The sequence below is a fragment of the Panthera onca genome, chromosome A3, assembly GCF_046562875.1.
Source record: "Panthera onca isolate mPanOnc1 chromosome A3, mPanOnc1 haplotype 2, whole genome shotgun sequence".
Classification (NCBI taxonomy): domain Eukaryota; kingdom Metazoa; phylum Chordata; class Mammalia; order Carnivora; family Felidae; genus Panthera; species Panthera onca.
Window position 1 is genome coordinate 11,610,891 of NC_138341.1, and position 27,745 is coordinate 11,638,635.

Sequence of the window (27,745 nt, forward strand, 5' to 3'; positions counted from 1 at the left end):
CAGCTCAGAGCCTGGAGCCTGCTTCGGATTCGGTGTCTCCCTCTTTCTCTCTCTCTGCCCCTGCACTGCTCACACTCTGTCTCTCTCTCTCTCTCTCAAAAATAAATAAACATTTTAAAAAATGTTTAATTCTTTATGAAGGAATAAGCTATCATAAAACATAAAAGAAAACAAAACAAATACCATCTCAATGAACTAATTTTTGTGTATGTTAAGAAGCTCTAATTCACCTTTTCGTATATGAATATTCCTCAGGCCTACAGTTATTTCACACAAAAAGTGGATTATTACTTCCTTATCAATAAACACAGGAGCCAAAACTATAAAAAAAAAAAAAAAAAAAAAAAGCATAGGAATAAATGCTCACACTCGTGAGTCATGCGTCCATTTCTTAGATACGATACCACAGCATAAGCAATAAAAGACTACTGGTAGGCTGGACTTCAGCCACATTAGACATGTTTGCACTTTATGAAGATGAAAAACTCAAGTCACACACGGAGAGACAAACATTTTCAAATCACCTACTCAAGAAAGGATTTGTAGCCAGAATTTAAAAAAACAAAACAAAACAACAAAACTCTTACACCTCAATAAGCAGCAGCACCAAAACAGATGTTCATGATCATTAGTTCTTTGGAAAGAGCATACCAAAATGGTAATGAGATACCACACACATCCCCCCTCAGAATGGCTTTCGTCAAATCCAGGGAGGAACAAGCGTTATGAGAATGCGGAGACGCTGGGATCTGAACACTTCCTGGTGGGAAAGGAAAATGGTGCAGCCACTTTGGGAAGCAACCTGCCATTTCTTCAAATGTTGAACACATGTATGCATGCAATGTAGCAGTTCCACTCCTATACACCTACATGAGAAATCGAAACCTATTTCTCTATTTCCATATTTTCCAGCGAATAAGTAGAAATAACCCACACGTCTGTCACCTGGTGAATGGAAAAAGAAATGGTTTCCTATGATACTGAAAGCCAACTGTCCTTTTGCTCACTTTTAGAGATTTCTAAACAGTCCTTTTATAAATTTGAAATTGCTCTATGCTTAGCCCCTGCCACAGTTATAAACATTAATTAGTCTAGTTGTATAAATCTATGGGCACTTAAAATGCTCATAACAGGTTTTCCCACAGTGAAAATGATTTTTTAATGGGAATCTTATATATAATCCATTTCCAAATCTAATTAGATTCATCTGGGGGGGGAAACACCATTGGCTAAGTGATACAACTAATACTAGCTAAAAACAAATGTTAATATACTCTAAGTGGTGGAATACTGCTACATCTAAAAAGCATAATAACCAACATTCATAAGAAACTGGAAAATTGTAATTTTGGTAGTTATTCACAAAAATATGCATTCTGGTCTATTTATACACTAATATCTTGTTCATGGGGACAACAGCCAATATCTTCAAACCTGTAGGCTCTACTTGAATTAATGCAAATGCTACCGCATAGCAATTACATCTTTACTTTGCTTGGATATATAAATAAAAATTATTATTTCCACAACTGAGTAATGAAAGTCTTGAGCATTAAGCAGATTACATATATAGTCAGCTCTCATTTATGAGTTAGAATTTAGTGTGGTTATTATATCTACTGTTAATGTGTAACGCACAGCAACGTACAGCTGAGCACTGTATTTTAATCTAATAATAGTAGCTATAATATTCTGAAATGTGCTTCATGAATCAAAGCCATAATGTGTTCATGGAGGGTTTAGATTTGCACTTCATGAGATCTAGATTTTCTGCAACTTGCTGAGAAAGGACACACGAAGCCAAGAAAGCTTTTTAACGAGCTACAAAAAAAAAAAAAAAAAGAGAGAGAGAGAGAAAGATTTTAAAAAATAAATAAATAAAATAATCATTTTGGAAGAATCCCTTTTCCTTGCTAAGTAAAATGTGTAAAAGACTGCCGTGTAAAGGTGGTCTCCTTCATTCACTAAAGAGACTAATGGAGCAGGATGTGCCCACTTGTGGAGACACAGCATGTCCTTCTCTCTCTCTCTTTTTTTTTTTTTTTTTACAATGAGCAAGAGCTAGTTTTTTTTTTTGTTTTTTTTTTTTTATTTTTTTTTAACGTTTATTTATTTTTGAGACCAAGAGAGACAGAGCATGAACAGGGAGGGGCAGAGAGAGAGGGAGACACAGAATCTGAAACAGGCTCCAGGCTCTGAGCTGTCAGCACAGAGCCCGATGCGGGGCTCGTACTCACGGACCGTGAGATCATGACCTGAGCCGAAGTCAGACACTTAACCGACCAAGCCACCCAGGCGCCCCTGTCCTTCTCCAAAGAAGCCACTAAAGGGCCAGGTTGACACTTTGTAATTCATTGAAGAAGGAGAAAATAGGAAACCCAAAGTCACAAAGGCTTTTCATGGCTTGTATAAAGGATGGGGATTCAGAATAAGCTTAGAGAGCGGAACTCAGCAGAAACACTTTGCTATTATATACTGAACAGAGAAATCACACACCCCGTATGCTGGCCAAAACATAACAGATCTCAACAGCCACCACAGCACATATATATGAGTTAAATGGGAAATTCCTTTTATTTTAAGCCAAAATCTACTTTATAATTAATTTTTACCACAGAATAACCTGTATGCAGTGGGAGTTTCCAAGCGGGCTTTGTCGAACATTTCCTACGCATTCTCCATGTGACAACCCCGTTACGGACGGTGCAAAGATAAATGACCTACTTCCAGTTACCACGTAATACCAAAGCATACCACGTACATGCTGACACGATGATGTGAGAATGTGTGGGGGATAAAGAAGCAACAGTAATTAGAGAACTCGAGGAAAACCTGACGAAGAAAATGATACTTCAGATGGGCTCAAAGCGTAAAAGAGATGACCAGAGCACAAGGCAAGAAGGGCAGCAGAGGCAGCCAGGAAAGTAACACCAAAGGTGTGACAGAGGCAACTCCGGAGAACGGTGGCAAGGTCAGTAGGACTGCAGCCCAGCGCATGTTTGGGAGGCGTGAAAAGAGACAAGGCGAGAGAGACAGACGGGAAGACGGGAGATGTGGCTGAACCGCTGGAGAAGCACCAGAGGCTCAAAAGATACAAAACTTGGGATAAAGAAGATCTCACTGAAAGTAGGTCTTCACCTGGACCTTGAAAGATGGTACAATTGGCCAACTTCCTCCTAATACACAGGACATTCGGTGACTGCTGGCCACAAGTGTTCTGAGTCCCACGGAGAAAACACCACAGAATTTAATGTGCTCTCATACCCAGTGATAACAAACGGTAATCAGTACGACTACAAGTCAAAGCATGCCAAAGAAGAAACGTATCCACCACACTCCAGGCCCCTAGAAAACACTTCGGCTTCCATCCAGAGGGAGTCCAACGACAAAAAAAGTCCACTGTCTGCAGTGTTGACAGTGGCACACAATCCTCTACCCGGTGTCTAATCTTCTCCAACTGCGATACCTAAGCTGGTAGCCAGTAGCCTCATGTGGCTATTTAAATTGAACTAAAATGAAATTAAATTTAAAATTTGATTCCTTCGGTGTGCTAGCCACATTTCGAGTACCCACGGCATATGAGGCCGGCGGCCACGGTGGGATACAGGACGTCTTCCTCACTGTGGAAAAATCTATTGGTGGATGCTGTCCTGAAGTCACCATCACAGGAAGAATAGGGGAAAACTCCCGAAGCACAAAAAGGCCCCATTCTGAGATCCTCAGATCACTCGGCACTGAACTAGGGTTACACCGGTATCTTCAAATTGAATTTTAATAGGAAAGAACGAACTGCGGAAATGGCGTAGTCATACATAACCCACGAGGAATAATATCTCTGCAGAAATTCCATGAATAGATTCTGCAACTGAAACTTTGTATCAGATGTTTAAAAGTAACTATATAGTACACAACTGCAAAGGAGTTTGGCAAAATGGATACAGCCAATTAAAAAAAAAAAAAAAAAAAAAGATTAGGTGCAGCTAACGTTCCACAATAGATGGCTTCCAAAATAGAATGACGTTTCAGAAAAATGAATGACGTTTCACATTCTGTAGGTGAAGCTTAGGCGCGCCTGGGTGGCTCAGTCGGTTAAGCGTCCGACATCAGCTCAAGTCATGATCGTGCTGTTCCAGAGTTTGAGCCCTGTGTCGGGCTCTGGGCTGACAGCTGGGAGCCTGGAGCCTGCTTCGGATTCTGTGTCTCCCTCTCTCTCTGCCCCTCCCCCCACTCCCACTCTGTCTGTGTCTGTCTGTCTCTCTCTCTCAAGAATAAACATTAGAAAAAAAAAAAGTGAAGCTTACCATTTAAAGGAATCCTGTGGAAAACCAATCAATAAAGAGAATTACTATCTCTTAATTGACCCAATTAGAATGTCAAAAACTGGGCTACTTTGTTCAACCTAAAAAAAATGACAATTCTATGTTTTTAGAAGCAGGTCTGGAGAGTGAATGGCCATGGAGCCAGCACTGACCAAAAGAAAAACGGTGTCAGGGCGCAAGTATTCTTCCTTTCTCTCCCAGGATGAACTATCCTAAAGCACGTACACACTTAGGTGGTTCAGACATATTTTATTCACAAGAATCTCAGTGAGGCAAGGGAAAAGGAGACAAATTCTATAGAAAATGGGCAAGAGAACCGAACAGATACCTCACAAAAGAAGAGGCCTCCAGAGCTAATTCCGTCTCATTAGTCATGAGAAAAATGCGAACCAAGATCCCAAATAGATACTGCTAAATACTTAAGAGAAGAGTTAAGATTTTTAAAAAGCTAACAAGGCCAAATTGCTAGATTGGAATAAATGGCTCCTGAAAGTACAATCGGGGGCGTCTGGGCGGCTCCGTCGTTGAGCGTCAGACTCTTGATTTTGGCTCCGGTCATGATCTTACATCGTGAGTTCGAGCCCCACACCAGGCTCCACGCTGACAGTGAGGAGCCAGCTTGAGATTCTCTCTCCCCCTCTCTCTGCCCCTCCCGTGCACGCACGCTCTCTCTCTCTCTCTCTCTCACACAAAATAATTAAGGTAAAACAAACTTGAAAAAAAAAACAAATTAAAAAAAAAAAGAGCAAACGGTAAAACACCTTTGGAAAATCATTTGGGATTCTTGACGGAGGCTAAACGTACAGACAGCCGCTAACATACGCTTCCAGGCCGAGGTAAACAGATGCCGGACAGAGTGGTATGCACATGTGCATCAGCAACACGTACAAAACGCTGATGCAGCCTCATCTCTAGTAGCCAAGAGTAAAAAGACACCAACGCCAGTCAACGTCACAGTGGATGAACTGTAAAACACGCACACCGCAGCTAATTTCTCCGCAGAACAGTGAATAAACTATACACGTGTAAGAACATGAAGGAGTCTCGCAAAAATTATGGAGCATAGCCATTTCCATTAAGCACAAAAATAGGTCAAATCCTATTGGGAGGGGTGTGATGGGTATTAAAATTCCTTAAAATAAGAACAAAAGCCACAAAGATCTGGTGTCCCAACACTGGTGATTTCCGGAAGGAAAAAGAAGAGCTAGAAACTAAGCTGGGACAGGGTGCAGGGGGACTTGTGGAAGGCTGGTCATACCAATTTCTCTATCTGGTGGCTTCATGGCTACTTTCTTCGTGATAATTTATGGAGCTGGACACTTTTCTGTACTTTTTATTTTTTTAATATGAATGTTGTATTTCACACACACACACACACACACACAAAAACGTTTAAAAGAAAAAGTTTTCCCACACACACACGGCCAGGCGACTCCCATTTCACTCCACTCATGGTCACCTTTCAAACTCGTCCCTCGCAGACCAACTCACCTCGTGGAGCGCTTTACTAATTAACGGTGAAACACTGATACTCTCTCCTCCTTCTGGATGGATCTGGACATTCACTTTTTGATAAAGAATCTGAAAAGAGAACATGACATACTGTAAAGGAACTGTTGGGTTTTTTTTTTTTTTAATGTTTATTTATTTTGGAAAAAGAGAAAAAGACAGAGCCTGAGCAGGGGAAGGGCAGAGAGAGAGAGGGAGACACAGAATCTGAAGCAGGCTCCAGGCTCCGAGCTGTCAGCACAGAGCACAAAGTGGGGCTCGAAGTCACGGACTGCAAGATCGTGACCTGAGCTGAAGTCAGACATTTAACCGACTGAGCCACCCAGGTGCCCCTAAAGGAACTGTGTTTTAAATTTGCCTCACTTTACAACATAGACTGGAAATTTTAAAAGCACTCTTTTGAGGAAAAAATTGCTACTTCATAATGAACACTTTTTGGTAACAGGCTTACTTCAGGACTTCCTGAGTGGCTTCCCAATTTGAGAAGTGGGCACCAATGGTGAAAAACCTGGTGTATAATGTACTGAATGACGAGGATATGAAAAGGAGAATTCCAGAATCTCCTCCTATATTCTTATACCCTCTATTTATTTCTTCTATATTTTTTGCAACAAAAGTATTATCCACTCTTCGGCAGATCCCGTGAATTTTGGGAAACTGAGCATCTCCCCAACCAAAACTCCGTCCTCCGCCATTTCCAAAGGACTTCCAAGTTCCCTGGTGGTCTAGTGGTTAGGATTCGGCACTCTCCAAACGACTTCCGAGGGATGGTATCACCACTGGTTTTTAACATATTTTCCAAGACCATTTCTCATGTTTAATTCTTGACAACACTCATTTCTTCATTATATCCAATAATTTACCTCTTAATATTACCTCCTACCTTTCTCCCTTACTATAATAAGCCAACAACACTACTTTATATCCAATATCTTCAAATCCCTTTTCACATAAGTGACAAGCTATTTTTCTTCCATATTATTTAAAAAAACAATCACAAGACCTCAGATCCACACACCCAACAAATCAGATTTCATACAGTTTGGGATTTACTTTGCTGGAACACTTACTTCTGTCTGCAGATTGCTGCTCGCTGCCAGAAGAAGTTCAATGCTGCCAGGAGGGCAATGTGTCAAAGCAAAGGCCATGAGCTCCTGACGCGTGGCCAAGTCCTGGTAATTTTCTGATTGTCCTAACTGGCTACAAACATCCCAACTCTTAGAATAACCTATAAAATGAGCAAGAAAAAACAAACGGATTTTCACCAGAAGAAAAATCTCCAATCTAACATGAGAAACTCAGTGGATTTCTGCTCAGGTCTTGTGTTACCAAAGCACAATCTCGGTCATTAGAGACGCGTAACTTTTTTATAAGCGGTAAGAAACACATAAGGATCTAAAGTAAAGTAGAAAAGAAATACTGGGCTGGCTTATTATCCAGAAAGGTTAGCAATATCCCACCTGTTTTTCTGATAAACTCTGTTTCATTTTAGAATACCTGACAATGACTACCCGTCATCTACTTAGCGTTGACAGTGAGTAAAAAGCTAAGTCAGAGATCTGAATTCGGAAGACCTGAGGATACAGCCCAACACTGCTATTTAGCACTTGTGTGTGCCTGAGAGAGTCCCAGATGTCACAGCTCCTTTACTACCACAAAGGGACAGTAATAATGCCTTCCTCCTGGAGTTGTGGAAGGATTAAATCACGTTTATATTTACAAGCCACTTTGTAAACTTGCCAAGTGTGAGAAAAGAAGAACTATTACAGGCAGCTACACAGACACATTCACTTTATAGAAGACAGAGATCCAAGGACAGCGCAAGGCACGCTGTCCGTCGTGGCACTAAGCAGAGATGTTTGCTGCACAATGTTATACTCCAGTAAAATATAGTTTTATTTGTCACTGAAGGAGTTCTAGTTTGAAAGGGTTTGTTTGTTTTTTCTAAGTACTAAGTTCTATTTTGAAAGGGTTTGCTTTTTCTAAGTACAAAGGCCTGGGTCCAGAACAATTTCTCTAAACATATAAAGTAAAAATCCAGGTACTACGCCTTACAGGAATAAAATTCTTTAACAAAGCTCTCAAAATAATTTTAGAATAATACACGTTTTTTTCAGACAACCATAATTATTCTGAACTTAATGTTACAAAGTCAATATTGGTTAACATCAATAGTGGCTTAATAACTGGTTAATGTTAATATTGGTTGGTATTCTGAATGTAGGTAGCTCTTTTATGAAACGGATTTTCTAATGCTGATATTACAAACCACAGTGTTTTCCCCTAGACTTTTAAACATTTTCATAGATGTACTGAAAACGATTTTTTCTTTGGCCAAATATTAGGCTCTGCTGAAGCTTCTTCACAACTAGGCCTACACCTTGGCCTGGCTGAGCCTGCATACTCCAGTTTCAGCAATAATCCTACAAAAAAGTCAGTTTAGAGAGAATCTCCCACCCTTGACAATTGATCATTGCTGATATGTGAGCAAATTCCCCATCCCTCATCCCTGATATCTAATCACCCTGGTCTGCCTTCAGCAAGAACCCTGTTAAGGCAGGTCAGAAAGAATGCCACGAACCTTGATGTCTTGTGCTAATTTTCCATCCACTGACCCCCTACCATGCTCCTTGGCTTTAAGTCGCCAGCTGTCTTTCTCGTATTTGGAATTGAGTCTCTTCTCTCTCCCTTAATGCAATAGTTTTAACATCTATTGCAAAAGTCCTGAATAATGTCTTCCTTACAATTTTTAAGAAATGACAGAATATTTTTCTTTAACGGTATACACGAAGTGCAAAACTCTTAAGTGCACGCTCCATGAGTTATTACGAGGTGAAGCACTACATTTTTAACCACTCGCTATGAAAGCAAAGGTAAAAAGATACGCTTGATTTTTTTTGTTTGTTTTTTAAATATGAAATTTATTGTCAAATTGGTTTCCATACAACACCCAGTGCACATCCCAACAGGTACCCTCCTCAATGCCCATCACCCACTGTCCCCTCCCTCCCACCCCCCATCAACCCTCAGTTTATTCTCAGTCTTTAAGAGTCTCTTATGGTTTGCTTCCCTCCCTCCCTCTCTGTAACTTTTTTCCCCCTTCCCATCCCCCGTGGTTTTCTGTTAAGTTTCTCAGGATCCACATAAGAGTGAAAACATATCGTATCTGTCTTTCTCTGTAGGACTTATTTCACTTAGCATAACACTCTCCAGTTCCATCTGTGTTGCTACAAAAGGTCAGATTTCATTCTTTCTCATTGCCAAGTAGTATTCCATTGTATATATAAACCACAGCTTCTTTATCCATTCATCAGGTGATGGACATTTAGGCTCTTTCCATAATTTGGCTATTGTTGAAAGTGCTGCTATAAACATTGGGGTACAAGAGCCCCTGTGCATCAGCACTCCTGCATCCCTTGGGTAAATTCCTGTCAGTGCTATTGCTGGGTCCTAGGGTAGATCTATTTTTAATTTTTTGAGGAACCTCCACACTGTTTTCCAGAGCGGCTGCACCAGTTTGCATTCCCACCAACAGTGCAAGAGGGCTCCTGTTTCTCCCCATCCTCTCCAGCATCTATAGTCTCCTGATTTGTTCATTTTAGCCACTCTGACTGGCTTGAGGTGGTATCTCAGTGTGGTTTTCATTTGTATTTTCCTGATGAGGAGTGACGTTGAGCAACTTTTCATGTGCCTGTTGGCCATCTGGATGTCTTCTTTAGAGAAGTGTCTATTCATGTTTTCTGCCCATTTCTTCACTGGATTATTTGTTTTTCGGGTGCAGAGTTTGGTGAGCTCTTTATAGATCTTGGATACTAGCCCTTTGTCCGATATGTCATTTGCAAATATCTTCTCCCATTCTGTCAGCTGCCTTTTAGTTTTGCTGGTTCCTTTGCAGTGCAGAAGCTTTTTATCTTCATGAGGTCCCAATAGTTCATTTTTGCTTTTAATTCCCTTGCCTTTGGAGAAGTGTCAAGTAAGAAATTGCTAGGGCTGAGGTCAGAGAGGTTTTTTCCTGCTTTCTCTTCCAGGGTTTTGATGGTTTCCTGTCTCATATTCAGGTCCTTCATCCATTTTGAGTTTATTTTTGTGAATGGTGTAAGAAAGTGGTCCAGTTTCATTCTTCTGCATGTTGCTGTCCAGTTCTCCCAGCACCATTTGTTAAAGAGACTGTCTTTTTTCCATTGGATATTGTTTCCTGCTTTGTCAAAGATTAGTTGGCCATACTCTTGTGGGTCCAATTCTGGAGTCTCTATTCGATTCCATTGGTCTATGTGTCTGTTTTTGTGCCAATACCATGCTGTCTTGATGATTACAGCTTTGTAGTAGAGGCTAAAGTCTGGGATTGTGATGCCTCCTGCTTTGGTTTTCTTCTTCAATATTACTTTGGCTATTCGGGGTCTTTTCTGGTTCCATACAAATTTGAAGATTGCTTGTTCTAGCTTCGAGAAGAATGCTGGTGCAATTTTGATTGGGGTTGCATTGAATGTGTAGATAGCTTTGGGTGGTATTGACATTTTGACAATATTTATTCTTCCAATCCATGAGCACGGAATGTTTTTCCATTTCTTTGTATCTTCTTCAGTTTCCTTCATAAGCTTTCTATAGTTTTCAGCATACAGATCTTTTACATCTTTGGTTAGGTTTATTCCTAGGTATTTTATGCTTCTTGGTGCAATTGTGAATGGGATCAGTTTCTTTATTTGTCTTTCTGTTGCTTCACTGTTAGTGTATAAGAATGCAACTGATTTCTGTACATTGATTTTGTATCCTGCGACTTTGCTGAATTCATGTATCAGTTCTAGCAGACTTTTGGTGGAGTCTACCGTATTTTCCATGTATAATATCATGTCATCTGCAAAAAGTGAAAGCTTGACTTCATCTTTGCCAATTTTGATGTCTTTGATTTCCTTTTGTTGTCTGATTGCTGATGCTAGCACTTCCAACACTATGTGAAACAACAGCGGTGAGAGTGGACATCCCTGTCGTGTTGCTGATCTCAGGGGGAAAACTCTCAGTTTTTCCCCATTAAGGATGATATTAGCTGTGGGCTTTACATAAATGGCTTTTATGATGTTTAAGTATGTTCCTTCTATGCTGAACATAAAAAGATATGCTTGAGCTTTCCTACATTCAGAGACAGCTACAGAAAGCAGATCATTTAGTAGAGAGTCTATGATCAGACAATATCACTTCCTACCCCATGGGGGAATATGTTCTTTCATAGTGAAATTATTCTACACACACACAGACACATACAAATCTGATCTTCCAGAGACTGGAATTTAAATTTCAATATAGAATATTTTAGGGTTGCAGACTACTTTCTAACTTCTCAAGGTCAGTTTGAAAAGCACTATGTTATCCTTTTTTAAAAATTTTTAAAAATATTTTCTATAAAATTGTTCTTAAAATTATGAGCATATTTTTAATAGGCAATGGAAAGCAACCAAAATCTCAGCTAAAATATAACCCCTGAGCCCATTAAGTACTTACATTAATATATAAGCACAAAGAATACAGACTGATCAGTGCTCACAAAAGGTTTCTCAAGTCTTTTGAAGAAAATGTGCCTGGCTTCCCAATCAGGCCAATTGATTTCAGAACAGACCTTTTCCATTACTCATCATGCAAAGCGGACCTGGGCAAAGTGTTAAGTAATTTGTCTATTTCACCTGTGGCCATCAGCTCCTGACAATGCACATTGGCTGCTTTGTAGTCATGGAAACGAAGTGCCTGTTCCACTAGAAGGATCAGAACCTGTCCACGCCTTTCTTCTGGGTCTTCACCTGTAAACACAGGCAAACAACTTAATGATTATGGCAGCATCAATTAATAAAACAGCTCATTAACATTGTATTTTGAATTAATTAAAAAATAAAAGGTAGAGATTAGACTGATTTTTTAAAAGATTATAGGACAAATGTCAAGGCAACTTTGACCTTCCAATCTATTTATTAATCCTGGAATTAGCTCTCATTCTCCTAAGAGATCAATGATCAGTATCAGCCCCAGACCAACCATTCCAACCTAAGTGGGGAGAGAAAAAGTTTTCCTCCCAGTAGTGGCATTAAATATTTTGCTATTTTTTTTTTTTTTTTGATATTTTGCCCTTTGAATGTTCTATTTCTAATTATAATTAACAAATGACAAATACAAAGAGGGGAGCCTTAAACACACAGTAAATTGGTTATAACTTTATGGTTTCACTAACAGTACTATCTTTTATTTATCATAGTAAGCATGTAGGCTCTCAGAAAACATACCAAAATTCAGTTTACGGTAACACAAAGATCTTAATCTCTCAAAAAGATTCTTAGAAGTCAATTTAGATGTGATGTCCTTCTTTGACACCTCTACACTTTCTTCACGAAAAAGGTATGGTTTAGGTGACCTCCTACATGTTTCTTCACTTTTCATTTTCAGAATACCAATTTATTGGGATTATTGTTTTAAAAATCTACATCTAGTATCAGAATTTAAGATCTCTCAAGACAGGGGTCCCTTCCCTTGTTAAATTCTCAGTACCTCCAAGTCATACATATAATTGGGGTTCAAAAAAAAATACTCAGTGAAATGAGTAGAGATTCTATTATAATTCAAAGTTACAACATAAACACAATTTGTACACTTAGGCCAAAAAAAAAAAAAAGTAAACAATTTAAATTTTAATCAAGTAATGAAACTTTAAAATTATTTTCAATATTTCCAAAAAGAAAAAGGAAAAATGCAATGATCCTTGCATTTTTAAGCTATAATGCAGTTTGGAAGAAAAAGTAAACATATCACAGAAAGGTTTGAATGAAAGTTTTAAAATATGTTACCGTTAATCTCCATCCTGTGTTTCACAGGTTTAAAATCCAAGTATTGGCCTAAGCTAATTGAAAGACATTAGGTTTTGTTTTTTTTAAGAGAGGATAGAACACTATGATTCATAATAGTATTATTATTAGAACAACAAACCCATGTTCTGTAACACTGACACATAATACTGGAAATGGAACAATATGCACAAAGTTTCTCAAAAATACATGCACATATCACACTTAATATAAAACCTATTTCCTAGATAATCCTCTCAAAATGTTTGCATTTATTCAGAAGATCTAAATAAAAAAATGAAAGGACCAAGGGTGATTTTTTTTTTTTCATAAGACAGCTTGGCTAGGTGGCAAAGATATTTTGCAGATATAAAGCCTCTAGTCAGCTGATTTTAAAGATCCATTAATTACCATCATCCAACAATAACAAACAGGTGGAAACAAAGGATAAGAGTAAAGGATTCCAAGTGAGAAACTTCTTAACTGTGAAATCATCAATAAATTGTTTCACTTCTTTATCCCTGTTTTCTCACATTCAAAATAAGAGTCATATCTTTGCTGTAAGGGCAGTAACAAGTAACTTAAGAATAAAAGCATAAGGGGAGGATTATTATTGTAGTTACTGTAAACTTTTATATGAAGATAGGTTAGATGGTCACCTTCAAGTCCAAAGTTCAAATATTTAACTGTTTTTCTTTCTAGAAAGTTCCAATCTGAACAGGTGGATTAGTGGGAAAACATAACCAAAAACAGCCTAAAAGAATGATCTAGAAAAATATTGCAAACAAAACAAAATAAATTCTTAACAGCCAGGAGTATGGCCAGACAAGACATCTATTAAAGGAGCTCTTGGGTGGCTCAGTTGGTTAAGCATCCAACTTTGGCTCAGGTCATGATCTCACAGTTCATGAGTTCAAGCCCCGTGTTGGGCTCTGTGCTGACAGCTCAGAGCCTGGAGCCTGCTTTGAATTCTGTGATTCCCTCTCTCTCTGTCCCTCCCCTGCTCATGCACTGTCTCTCTCAAAAACAAGTAAACATTAAAAAAAAAAAAAAAAAAAAAAAAAGACATCTATTAAAATGATTCTGATATTTAGTCTGAAAAAAAGAACATAAATGGTGGCATGATAAGGCTTTGAGTATATGAAATATAATTTAAGCCACATCCACAATTTCTCTGACACTCCTTTCTAAAGATGGAGCACAGTGACCCTCCCATTGACAGGGACTGGTTACTGATTTACTTGACTAGACTTCCAAGACTAGGTCATAAAGGACACGAGGGCTTCCTCCTCAGTCTCTCATGGTTCAACTGCTTGAGGAACAATTAGGTGTCATGTTGACAGAACAGTTAAGAAGCCCTATGAAGAGGTCCATGTGGCAAGGAACTGAGGCCTCTTGCCACCAGCCAGGAAGAAACTGAGGTCTCTTCCAACAGCCAAGTGAGTAAGCCAGCTCAGAAGGAGATTATCCGGGCCCAGTTAAGCCTTCAGGTGGGGCCCATATGTATTTCCCTTATACTTGGGAGGGCCCATGTGACTGCCTCCATGAATAAGACATAATGGCAATGAAACTGCCCAAATTCCAAAGCTGGATTAGAAAACTCCATGAAGCTTTTTCTGGTTTCTCTCGGAACACTGACTCTGGGACCCCTCAGCCATCATGTAAGAAGTACTGGGACTCTGAGGCCACCATATGGAAAGACCACAAGGAGAAACCATAAAGAGAAGAGACAAGACCCCGACTATTTTATCCCCCAGCTATGTAAGTCTTCCCAGACCATGTACCAGGCATGTAAGTAAAGCAATCTTTGAGATGAACCCATCTATCCCTTGACACTATCTGAGTGCAATTTATGAAAGATCCTGAAGTGCCTGGCTGAGCTCAGTCAACCTCCAGAACTGGGAGAATAAAAATCAAATGATTTTGCTTTAAGTCACTAAACTTTGGGGGTGGTCTGTAAGGCAGCAGTAGATAACCAAACACCCTGCGTGCTTCAGATCAATGTCACCAGCTTTGTGATTCCTTTCTTAATTACCCTCCTCACTGGGCAAAATATTAGCATTGCCTTTCTTCCAACCTCTGTAACATTTGGTTGCAGAAGCCAGGTACACATCATGTCCTGTGTTGCAGCATAGTTATCTGCTTCCTCAGCCCTCTAAGATTCCAAATGCCCGGAGGGCAGAAGCTGCGTGGAACAGAACTTTGTATCCAAAGTACCTAGTGGTACTACTTTACCTCTCTGTGCTTCCGTTTCCTCATCTGTAAAACGCAGGGAACAAGAGGTTGTTGTACATCACCGAAGAGCTACTATGTAAAAAAGAGTATCCGGGCACCTGGGTGGCTCAGTCAGGTTGAGGATCGAGCCCTACACTGGGCTCCACACTGAGCATGGAGTCTGCTTAGAATTCTTTCTCTCCCACTACCCCTCTCCCCAGCTCATGCCCTCTCTAAAAATTATAATAAATAAAAAAAAATTTTTAATGTTTATTCATTTTTGAAAGACAGAGACAGAGCACAAGCAGGGGTGAGGCAGAGAGAGAGGGGGACACAGAATCCGAAGCAGGCTCCAGGCTCTGAGCTGTCAGTACAGGGCCTGATGCAGGGCTCAAACTCACGAACTGCGTGATCATGACCTGAGCTGAAGTCGGATGCTCAACCGACTAAGCCACCCAGGCACCCCTAAAAATTATAATAAATTAATTAATTAAGTAAACGAATGAATAGTACAGAAGGGGACTGAAAGAATGTCAATACCATTAAAAATTCCTACAATTTACCAAGATCACTGATATTCCTGTTTCGTGTCAACATGACACAGGACAAAACGGGAAATTAGTCTTAGTGGGTACATAAAAATGCTGGCAGTATCCCTGAGCTGCTTCATTAGTTTCTGTGAAATTTCCTTATGAAAATTTTCCCTGATGAACAGAGCGCTTCAAAGTTTACGAAGTGCTTTTATAGGCATTAACTCCTTCGGGGATCCTGTAACTTGGAGGGTGAAGCAAGGGTATCATTGCCAGTCACGGGAGACAACAGCTGGAGCCAAAGCCACTTTGCAAGCGTATGGGACAGTGAGGACCGAAGCGGTTTTCTGACTCCCTGCCCCCAATTCCCCCCCGCCAACCCTGTCATCCAAATGCCTCACGATGGGTGACAGGTCCCAAAGCTGCAGCGGGCCCTCAGGTAAAGATGCTAACTCTCTGCTTTCAGAACTAGAAGAGGACAATGACACAGGACAATTTACTAAAACTGTAGCCCTTAAGAGTAAGTCATTTATATTAAGATTTACAAACATTAATAAATGTATGTCCCCTAAATACACTAGATATATATGTTTTTAAAAGTTCAAAATATAAACAGAAATCTCACTTACTTTTGAGCCTATACTATGTGGTTTGGACAAGTCTAACTTCAAACCACTGCTTATAAAACATATGGCCAACAACTGTTTTTGTGGAGATAAGCTTAAGTCAAAAATACAAAAGAAAATTATTAACAGACTCTGGTAAGCAGAACAGTGTGGTTACAGAAACATGAAAGAGTCAGAAAGACTCCTCAGAAGTCAAGGTCTGCTATTTAACCCTGCTGAGCAAGATATTGGACTTCTCTGATCCTTAATTCCCCTTATAAAATGAGAAAAATACCATCATCACCACCATTTAATAGGAGATGAAGTAAGATCACCTATGTGAAAACCCCACCAAACAGTAAATGCACGCATTTTTCTAAGAAATTGTTCAGGTTCAAAAACGCCACACCGAATCTGGGCACCGAAGGTGACCTGGTAGGCCTGACCTGTTCTACACTTAAGCTTTCTGGTGATAAATGCTAATCCTGGCTGCTACTCTTTGTAGCATCCTGAGTGAGCCTGTCCTCATTTAAAGGACCAGCAGCTCAGTATGGGTACCCATTTTTATAACGTGCCAATCTTTGCAGAGAAGACAAATCCTTGCTCAAGAACAGCTCTCTGACACCTGGAGGTAGATTTTCTGACTTTTGCCTGGGATGATGGCAAGAATAACACAGAAACCCTACTCTGCAATTTAGCATTCAAAGCTTACCTGCTACCCTCAGCAAGTCAGCAAGGCCCAGAAGCTTGGCGGACTGTCTGTAGCACGTGGGGGATTGGCAGATACACTGCTTGATGAGGCCGATCCGATCAGAGCACAGTCGCACTAAGGAAGAGAGACATACTCAAGACTGGTAACCAGGGACATCACGGAAGAGTGTCATGACTGTCCAAGTTTTAGGTAAGTGAACACAATGAAAGCTTCCAGCCTCCAGATCAAAAAGAATTAAGACACAATTGTTTTTAAAAAATTACAATTGTTGTTGCTTTTGAATAAATAATGTACAGCTTGGATCTTTTGTCACCCAGCTTCTGAAAGAGTGAAGGCGCTGACGTTCGGGAGCTATGACAAAGCGTCACCTTTTCAACTGCCATGTAAGGCCTCGGAAAATTTTAAAGAATTCAGTATCTGTCTCTGAAAACGTCAGATACTTCCTATCACACCTGCACCCCCATTCACCTAACCCCTCCACCCCCAAATCCATCCCATATTCCAAACATCCATATTTCTACCGCCACGTCATCACCCCTGTTTTTAAAGGGCAGGGATCTTTCAAGTGCTCACAGTTCCAATGTATTAACCTTTCTCCAAACCGGCCCTATCTTCTCACTTAAGACAGATATTAGGAAAAAAAAAACATGTCTGATCACAGTGATTCACACTATAAGATAATTAAGGACACTTAAGGGGAGAAAAAAGCTTCAGCAAAGAGTATTATGTATATGCTAGGAAGAGATGGTTTTTTATTTAAGGGAGAGGTATCAACCTTTAAGAAGCATGTCACTATCGGGGAGACCAGGCCCCCATAATTACAACAGTAGGAACTATAATCACAGCAGCTGACATTCAGTGAGTATGAGCTACATCCCAGACACTGTCGTAGGTAATTTACGTATATTAACCCTACAAGGCAGAACTTGTAAGGCAGATGCTATTATCTTCAGAGGAAAAAAAGGTACAGAAAGGTCACTGAAAATGTGATGGAACCAGAATTCAACCCAGCCCCTTAAAATGTTTTTCATGCCTTCATTCCTTTACCCATTCCCAAATCCATGGCTTTATCCCATATATTCTGGGTTCTCCCAAAACTTCTTATAGGTAAGTGGCAGGGGGTCCAGGGGTTGGCGAGATAAAGGAGAGAGGTAGTAGTTTTCTTTGGAATGGGCCCTTTTATTGTACGTTTTCATTATGATTTAATTTCAAACTTACAGAAAAGTTGCCCGAATGATACCAAGAACTCTGTACGTTTTGCCAAGAATAACCAATTGCTAATAATCTGCTCCATTTACACATGCACGTGTGCAATCATGCAGGTGAGCACTCCCTCTCCACACATATATACACACGAATGCCTGTGTGCACACGCGCGCGCGCACGCTCACACACACACCTGTTTTTTCTGAACTACTTGAGAATAAGTTGCATATGTCACATCCTTTTATTCCTAAATACTTGAGGGTACACTGGGTTATTTTAAGAGGGCTATTCATGCATCTGCTAGTACAGTAATCCCTTGTGGCCTTCACTATAAAACGGAAGGTAGATGTAGACTTCAGTTCCTTGCTTCACAATCCTGACAACCAATATGTACATCTGAGTCGAACTACAGTAGACTGTACTATTGTTCCCAGTATCCACTGTAATGAGCCGTGCCCCAAATACCCACCTGACATTAGACTTAGGCTTGGTCATGTGATTTCTGTGGGCAACGAAATGTGAGTGGAAACGCCATATGCCACTTCTGAGCAAATGTTTAAGAGTCACCGTGGGATCCCACTCCTTATCTTCTCCCCTCCCGTGAGAACGCCACTTCACAAAGCCGAGCTGCAGAAATGCCAGTGTGCGAGAACTCACCTTCTATTCCGTGGCCCTGAGGCTTTGGAGACTTTTCCTATAGCACAGCCTAGCAAAAATTAACTGATACAGCGTTCTTCAAACTTCTCTCAATCAAAAAATTGTTTTGTTTTTTTTCTTAACATTTGCTACTGTTTTACGGGTTTTCCTCCTTGTATGTATTTTAAGAAAATGTATATTACTACCTCATTATATCAGATGCAATTACTATGAGAAAGGTACTTTCTGCATGTTTCTCATTTGATTTTCCAAATAAAACCTGCCCTACCGAGATCTCATGGTCAGTCTACATATGTAAGAACCTGGGGTTTCTGTACACACTTTTTTTTTTTTTCAACGTTTTTTATTTATTTTTGGGACAGAGAGAGACAGAGCATGAACGGGGGAGGGTCAGAGAGAGAGGGAGACAGAATCGGAAACAGGCTCCAGGCTCCGAGCCATCAGCCCAGAGCCTGACGCAGGGCTCGAACTCACAGACCACGAGATCGTGACCTGGCTGAAGTCAGACGCTTAACCGACTGCGCCACCCAGGCGCCCCTGTACACACTTTTATAGACACATTTGATGAATGCTGGTTCTCTCGGGGAAACCCTGGTTTCAATAACTCTAGTAAGCTGACCTCCTTACTATACAGCCATTCTTTCTCTAGTTCAATAAAATCAAAGTTCTACTTTTTCAGTTTTCTAAACTGAAGTCACACATAGCAACAGATCTTCATTTTCTCTGAAGTTCCAAGTTTGGTTCTTTGCCTGTTTCTTGCCCGAAGCAAGGCATAACTACTAATATTTTAAGGACATTAAGTAAATTTGCAGAGTGGAATTCTAATAGAGTGCAATTGCCTTATTCAAACGTCTTTTTACTTTATTTATTTCTCTATTTTTTGAGCCTCTGGACAACCACTAGACCAATTCTCTTTTACTGCTTATTGTAGGACATGCTAAATTATATCTCAAAATGTGATTTCTTGGTTAGGCAAATTCAAGACTTAGATGTTATTATATTTCTATGAAGGAAAGGAGTCTCCGACACTTAAAATTCCTTTTCAAATGGAATTAATGACCATGAAAAAGATATGCATGTATGCATCTTTTAATAGTTGAGGATCCCTCATTTTCCTGTGGATCTCACAAATATAGATCCAGTGTTTTAAATACACACACACACACACACACACACATCTCAGACATAAGAAGCTCTTACCGACCAGCTACACACATGCCAAACGCTCTCATCACGACCTTGTAAGGCACAGACAGGGAATCCTGCCCAACAAACCACAGATGCAAAATACCACTTTCAGTCGCTCACGAATGGCACCAAATGTACACAACAACACAGGCAGTTACTCGTGACATTGCTGAAGTACAAATCTGAATTGGACAGGGGAAGAAGGTGACAATATGCAGCAGTCACTTAGCCGATGAGCAAGAACACCTGAGTTTCCTTATTAAATCTTTTACTTTCACACCACTTCATCAGAAGAGTATGGTCCACTCTTTACAGACACAGGTTTTTGTACCAAACTATCTAGCTTTGAATTCCAGCTCCATCTCTAACTGCGTGACCCTGAGCAAGCTATTTAACCTCCTCTATTTTGATTTCATTATCTGGAAGTTGGAAACAATAATGGACACTACTTCATAGAAGACTTTTGAGAACAAATACATATACTTAGAACATGAAAGCTACTCAATAAATGTTAGTTGTTATTACTACTACTGACATATGCACAGAAATACTTGTGAAGTATGAGATCCTCTAATGTAAAAATTCTCAATGTTTCAAGACAGAGTTTTCAGGTCTATCTACAGAATATTGTATTATTATCTCCAACTGAGGAAGGGGGCATTCAAAAACACGAAGATGCCACAGGTCACAAAGCTCAGAGCGGATGAATCAGAATTTAAACTCCTACGTGACACTCGTGTGACTCTGTCTTGTTATCGGTGTTAGTCCCCCCGAGCCAGAAGTGTGCCCTATTCCCTTCATCATTTCAGTTCCTAGAATAGGGTTAGAAGCTAACTTGGGTTTTGAATGGAAGCAAAGCAGAGTAGGAACACGAGAGTGAAGAGATGGTGGGGAAGAGGAACAACGACAAGCAGGTAAGACCACTCTAATTCCACCACCAATTAGACACTAGAACCTCCATGTAAAATAACAAAGATGACACTTGATGCTGGCACGGCCCTTACGATACCCCAGGCGCTGTGAACACATGGCCTTCATGCCTATTAGCAATTCTAGAAGTTGTTTCTTAGCATCCCCATGTTGTGAATGAGAAAACCTAAACAAAAAGAAAGGTGAAATACGTGTCCAGTCACTAGCTGGACAAAACTGGCTGTGGGTGGCTTTAACCACAGTGCTGTTAAGACTGAAAAGTGATTTACCCTACTATAGAAAACACGGGGGACAACTGAAATATCCCACATCTGCCCATGTGAATGTTAAGAATAATTTACATAAAACATGAATTTCCAAATGATGGGGAAAAGCACACATGTGTTTACACACACACACACACACACACTCAAACGTAAGGAATCATTTTTACATGCTATTTCTGTTCCTGTTTTCTATGAACTCTTTAAGTGTCACTCAGTACCCTTAGCCTTCACTTGGTGACCAGTACCAACTCCTGGAGTGTAGGCCAAAGCTTTAAAACAAAGCAGAGTGACAAAATAAACTATGTACGTTATAAAAAAAATACCTGGACCTTAAGTGTTTAAATACCAAGTTATGTGGTTTGTCCAGTATCCCTGATGACTACAAAAGCAGCTTAACCCTAAATTGTATCTATGGCATAAACACAACACACAGGATACAAACGCAGTATCCCATGCCCCCATCCAGAAAATTTTCTGACATTCATTCCAACAGGAAGCTCCAAATCAATATATCAAGCTGGAAAGCTGTCAAGACATGAAAGCAAACGTCCTTCTTAAAACACTCTTCAGTCAGGAAATCTCTCAGAAGTAACAGCAGGATAGCAGGTTCAGTCGCAGATTCTCAAACCCATCAGATGACGTGCAAACACTGCCAGCAAAAGTCCTGCTAATGGAGCACCACGGAAAATTACGAGCTCAGTTTGTTATTTCAATTCAATTGAACGAATTCATTTGCATTTGGGGAACTGCAAGAAAATGTTTTTTGTATTACATCAATCTGCCTGGATTAAATAAGCAGCTAAAATACACTCATAGACAGGAGCGCCTGGGTGGCTCAGTCGGTTGAGCATCCCACCTCGGCTCAGGTCATGATCTCACAGCTCACATGATCTCCGAGCTGACAGCTCGGAGCCTGAAGCCTGTTCGGATCCTGTGTCTCCCTCTCTCTCTGCCCCTCCCCCTCTCATGCTCTGTCTCCCTCTCCTTCAAAAATAAATAAACATTAAAAAGAATTTTTTAATAAAATACACTCATATACAGAGTCAAAGCTATGAGGGCTTGGCCCAACCAGGGCAAAAGTTTCCTAGTGCTGTATGCTCTCCCGGGCTGACGGGCTGAACACCTCAACTGAAAATGTAAGTGTTTCAGAGGAGACAGGTAATGATTTAAGACATCTCAGAATAAAATGAAAATGTTTTTTAGTAACTCTGATTAATCTTCACAATTTTAAAAAGCTTTGAGCTCAAAAAACACAATTTTCCAGTGATTTAACAATCTCCATAAATGTACTTGTTTAAGATGCTACAGGATATGTATAATCACCTAGAAATTACTTCCAAACAATAATATTCAAGGTAACACAAATATTACCTTTTTCAAGTCTAATAAATTTATCTGACAAACTCTAATTTGTAGTAAAACTACAATGGAAACCCACATGAAAACACGAGAAGGTCTCAACTGACTTCTATCTCCTAAGATCCATCTGACTCAAACCCTACACAGGACAAGGACACCAAGGAACCTATAACAGGACACCACTGTCCAAAGGTACAAGGAGTTTAAAAAGAAGAAGAGGAGGAGGAGGAGGAGGAGGAGGAGGAGGAGGAGGAGGAGGAGCCGCCGATGCTAGTGAAAATGCATCAAAAACCAGAGACGGAAACAACTCAGCTATAGCTTCCCCACTCCCAATTCCCAACATTTCCGGGTTTAAGAATAAAGATAAGAAATTACATGGAAGGCACCAAGCATACTGCTAATAATCAAGCTACCCGCTTTATTTAGGGCACGGAGGTCCAGAGTTCAAGGCAACAGAAAATCTATCTCCCACTTGTCACGTAAGGTTCAGGACACTAGGAGACACACACTGTCCTCACCGCACAAAGTACATAATGATCACAAGTGACTGTGTATCAGCATGCTTGTCTTGGGTGGTACTTACTCAACCTGTACATTTAGGTAAAAGATCTTGAGCATCGTTAAGATATCGCTAGGAATTAAACTCTAAACAAGAGCTTCCTGTCATTCTTCCTTTTAAAAAAATAGTATCAACTTAAGAATAGTCTGTACTGAGCATAACAAAATAAACTATGATCATGTACAGCTACTTAAATGTATGCAACTGAAACAAAATACAGAAAAACTGCATCATCAAAAACTGATGAAGATCTGAAAGTCTATCTGTAATCCCCCATTTCTTTTTGTTTTTATCCAATAGCCTCACGGCTGTTACTAACGTTATTCCTTTTAACGGCATAACTGAGAACTTAAAAAATAAATTTATAGTAAGACATCGGGGCTCTGTTTTTTTTAGATATCCACTTAAGATTTCATTTGAAAATGGGGCAGACAGTAGGATCTATTGCTAATGGATTAAATGGCCAAAGGTAATGCTAATAATTCAATGCAAAACAACTGCATACTAAGTTAATAATGCAACACTAAATGGAAAATTCACCTTGCAAAGGCAGGATCTTTACCCCAAATTCTTCAAGACATCCAAGGGCTTGGATAAGATCGAGCTCCTCTTGAATGGCCACAGGTCTATCTGTTATCAGCTGTAAGCAGCACCTAGGGGAAACAAGGTAAATTCTGTTGTTTTGGGTTTTTTGTTTTGTTTTGTTTTTTTAAATAACACACATTTGGCTAAGTTGCCTTTCTGTATTCAACAATGTGAGATCCAACACACATTTATCAAATACTGACTCCATGCCAGGTTCTGCTAGATGCTGTCTATTACCTTCCTGAATCCTCATAGCAATCCTGTGTGATAGGCAAATAGCATCACCTCCTTTCTAAGGAAGCCAAAATTGAAGCTCAGGGAGGTGAAGTAAGTCGCACAGGGTTATGCTGATAGTGGGTAATGGTACCACAGTATGAAGCAAAATGTGTTAACTCTGCCTTTAACAATCTTTTTACTGCTGACTCCAAAGGTGATAATCATACAGGAAAGGTTTAAAAAAGGAGACAGATTTCAGGTAATTTCCACTTATTCTTCTAGGGAAAACAAACATCTTGTTTCGGTGACAATTTTGTTTCCCAAAGGAAAAAAGACTAACCTAAGAAACTGCACAAAGGACATTTTTCTGATCAGAAGGAAGAGTCTGTTGGTAATGCAATAGTGAAATGAAAGCGAAACAGGAGAAAGTGACTTTGCTAAACTAAGAATTTGTGATACCCTATGGAGGATTTTAAGCAAGTTTTTAAAAATCCAAACAAAGTGTCCTTAATAAATATTTTAATTAACAAACTTTCTGAAAGGTGCATGTGGAAGGACATTGAGACACAAGCCTAGAAAGACTGGTAGAGATCAGGCCAGGAAGGGCTAATGGTGCTAAAATCATGGACCACCTGATGAAGATCCCACGGCCCCAGTACCCATCTGTATGATGGATACAGGTCTACCTTGCTTGCAAAACTTTAAAATTTAAATAAGATGAGCACTAACATATACTGCTGACTCAAGAGGAAAAGTGACAGAACCTTGTGGTATCTACCAAAATTCTATCTTTGAACTATCTCTGAACCCAGGAATTCCCAGTTCTAGCAATTTATACTACAGACAGACTAGCACACACCCACACATAAGTAGGGATGTTGAGTATCATGGTGTTTTTAAAATATAAGAGGGACACCTGGGTGGCTCAGTGAGTTAAGCGTCCAACTCTTGATTTCAGCTCAGGTCATGATCTCATGGTTCATGAGATCCATGTATCAGGTTCAGGAGCCCATGGCAGGCAGGCTCTGTGCTGATAGTACATAGCCTTTTTGGGATTCATTCTCTCTCTCTCTCTCCCTCTCTCTCTCTCTCTCTCTCTGCTCCTCTCCCACTCATGCACGTGGACACGCTTTCTCTCTCTCTCTCTCAAAATAAACTTTAAAATATAAGACAATGCATTAAATCACAAGCTAATCAAATAAATTCTAGAAAGTCAAACAATGGAATATTCTACAACCATCAAAAGAGAATGAATCAAGCCTATAGGCACTCATGAAAAAACCTTCAGAATAGATCATAAGTGGAAATAACAAGATGCAGAAAGGTATGCACCCATTTGTGACTTAAGAAGAAGGTAACGTTCAAGAAGATATTTTGGAAAGATACATAGGAAAATGACTTAAAAAGATAGCTAAGGGATAAAGTTAGGGCAACAAGAATGAAGAGAGAATTATCAGAAATATCCTTTTTTCTATTGTTGAATATTTTTATCTCATTGGATGTATTACTTCCTCAATTAAAAAACTAGTTCAGTGGTGTCTGGGTGGCTCAGTCGGTTGAGTGTCCAACTTCAGCTCAGGTCATGATCTCATGGTTTGTATTTGAGCCCCGCACTAGACTCATTGCTGTCAGCACGGAGCCCGCTTTGATCCTCTGTGCCCTCTCCCCCCACCTCCTCTGTCCCTCTCCTGCTCATGCTCCTTCTCAAAAACAAATAAACATTAAAAAACTAGCTCATGATAATTTAATCAATAAGAATGTAAGGGCTATTTCCTATATTAAACATTACTGTCAACATTTCAATATACCCAGCCTTACAGATCATAATCAGTCTGGTGCCACCTTACACACACATATGGCATCTTTTCCAAATTAACGTGTGTCCTTGTGGGACAAAAAGGGATGGAATGAAAGGGAAATATCAGAAGTGTAGATTTAAAAACAATCTCTGAAAACTCCTGCCAAAAAGATTTAGGTCAAACACAACTCCCAGTTTTAAAAGCTATTCTATTTGATATTTTCATCGTCTGAAATAGAAACACAATCCCTTAGGAGAGAAGAAAAAAAAATTTACTATTTTTAACAACTCTGTCAAGTCCAATAACACGGTTTGAGAAAACATGGTTCTCTCTGTAGTAAGATATCACTGGTCGGGGGGAAGTTTCCTTTAAGCTTTTAGCTACTAGTCATTTGGGGGGGAAATTAATCTAAATAGGTACCACAATCACTACAACCAAATTAATTCCTAATGGGCCTAAAATTTCTAAGTGAAAATATAACTATCAAAGTAGTGAAAAACAACATCAAAAACTCTTATAATGGTCTTGGGAATTAAAGGTCTTTCAAAGGATGACACACAAGATAGAAACTATAAAAGAAAACAATCAAAATCTTTAAAGATTCTGAACAGCGATTTGAAAATCATACATAATAAAAACTTGACAATGTGGTTAAAACAGGTAAGAGATGCAAAGGGTAAATTGTCCTTTATGCACAGAAAGCTCTTAAGAATCAATAGTAAAAAGATCAACACTAAATCTCCAGGACAACAGGCCAAAGAGAAACAGAATTCACAGTCCAGAAATTTCCACCTGGAAGGGACTTTGAAGCTTTATCATCTAATCAGGTCCCTCATCCCCAAACAGAGCAAAGTCATGCAAAGCATATGGCCATTGCCTAAATGTGCTAAAAATTTCCAGAACTTGAATTTACAGGCCATCTCATAAATCCTTTCTAAGAGAAAAGATATACAATCTTACAGATCATCAGCAAGAAAGGCTGGGAAAGTATGCTGGAGAAAAGGGGTCACGAGAAAGCTGATGAATATTCATAACGTAATTATCTTTCTGTATTCAAGCAATAAGTAACTGTGCCCCATGGAGGACAGTCAATCTGCGCCTGTGGTGATATATTTTGTAAAGTAAAGAACAAAACCAACAGTGGAGTCTGTGTATTCTGACTTCCCCCCTCCCTCTTCTGGAAGAACGTGGAATTACTCTACCTGGCCAGATCCATGCAGCTATCAGTGAGGCTGGTAGAAGCGTTAAAGTACTCTCTGCTGGCGGCCAAAACCAAGTCAATACTTCTTTCATAACTGACCCTGCACTGGGTCTTTCCTTTACGGGCCGCGCTAGCTGGCGGATTTACCGAACAAGCACTGCAGCGCATCATGTGACCAGCTAAGTGGATGTTTTCAAGGCGACTGGAACACAAAAGGCTTTCTGTAAATATCTGGGGGAAAGAAGAAACTGGAATTAGCCTCAAAGAGGGCAGATTCAGCGCTTCTCAAGAAAGCGAAGGCTCTGATATCCAAACGAAATAGATTAAAAAAACATTCATTGTACAGGTAGCAGTTGCACAAGTGACACTGTGAATGCACTAAATGACAAGGAAGTACGCTTTAAGTGGTTACTTTTATGTCATGTGAATTTCACCTCAATAAAACAAACTCATCTTTTAGGAAGAAGAAATCGTTTAACTGAACGCACTAATAGGAAGCATAATACAGTTGACCCTTGAACGACACAGGGGCAGGGGTGCTGACCTCCCCACGCAGTCAAAAATCCCAGTATAACTTTTGACTCTCCCCAAACTTAACTCCTAACAGCCTACTGTTAAGCGGAAGCCCCAGTGATAATATGGACAGGTGATAAACACATATTTTTTATTTACTGTATTCTATAACTATTCTTACACTAAGGTAAGCCAGAGTAACATTAAAATCACAAGGAAGAGAAAACACATTTACAGTACTGTACTCACCAAAGACAAAAACAAACCTGCGTATAAGTAAGTAGACCCGTGTGGTTCACACCCATGCTGTTCAAGGGTCAACCGTACCTCAATGTGTACAATGAACATTTGAGTCAAATATCTGAAGTTCATGTTCATTTAAAAACGGGATTCCTTAGACCTACTGTCCCATACTCAACAGGGCCTACTCTGCTTAAACTATTTATAATAGTTCAATTTTTAAAAGAAAATCTCTGAATATGACACCTGTAATTTATGACTGCTTAATGCATCTGAATTCAGGCTTACATACTAGCCAAGCTGCAAATATAACATGGAC

General features: G+C 39.8%; 1 protein-coding gene across 3 annotated transcripts in view; it reads right to left on the reverse strand.

Moving 5' to 3' along the window:
* NBAS (NBAS subunit of NRZ tethering complex) overlaps nt 1-27,745 on the reverse strand; it is a 329,610-nt gene that overhangs the window by 145,332 nt on the left and 156,533 nt on the right. For all 3 annotated transcript variants that reach the window (XM_078444965.2, XM_078444964.2, XM_078444966.2), the window contains 6 exons: nt 26,675-26,904; nt 23,413-23,525; nt 16,708-16,821; nt 11,501-11,614; nt 6,899-7,056; nt 5,811-5,900 (listed from right to left, as the gene is read on the reverse strand). In XM_078444965.2, the coding sequence (XP_078301091.2) occupies nt 5,811-5,900; nt 6,899-7,056; nt 11,501-11,614; nt 16,708-16,821; nt 23,413-23,525; nt 26,675-26,904 (819 nt within the window). The remainder of the gene's footprint in view (nt 1-5,810; nt 5,901-6,898; nt 7,057-11,500; nt 11,615-16,707; nt 16,822-23,412; nt 23,526-26,674; nt 26,905-27,745) is intronic.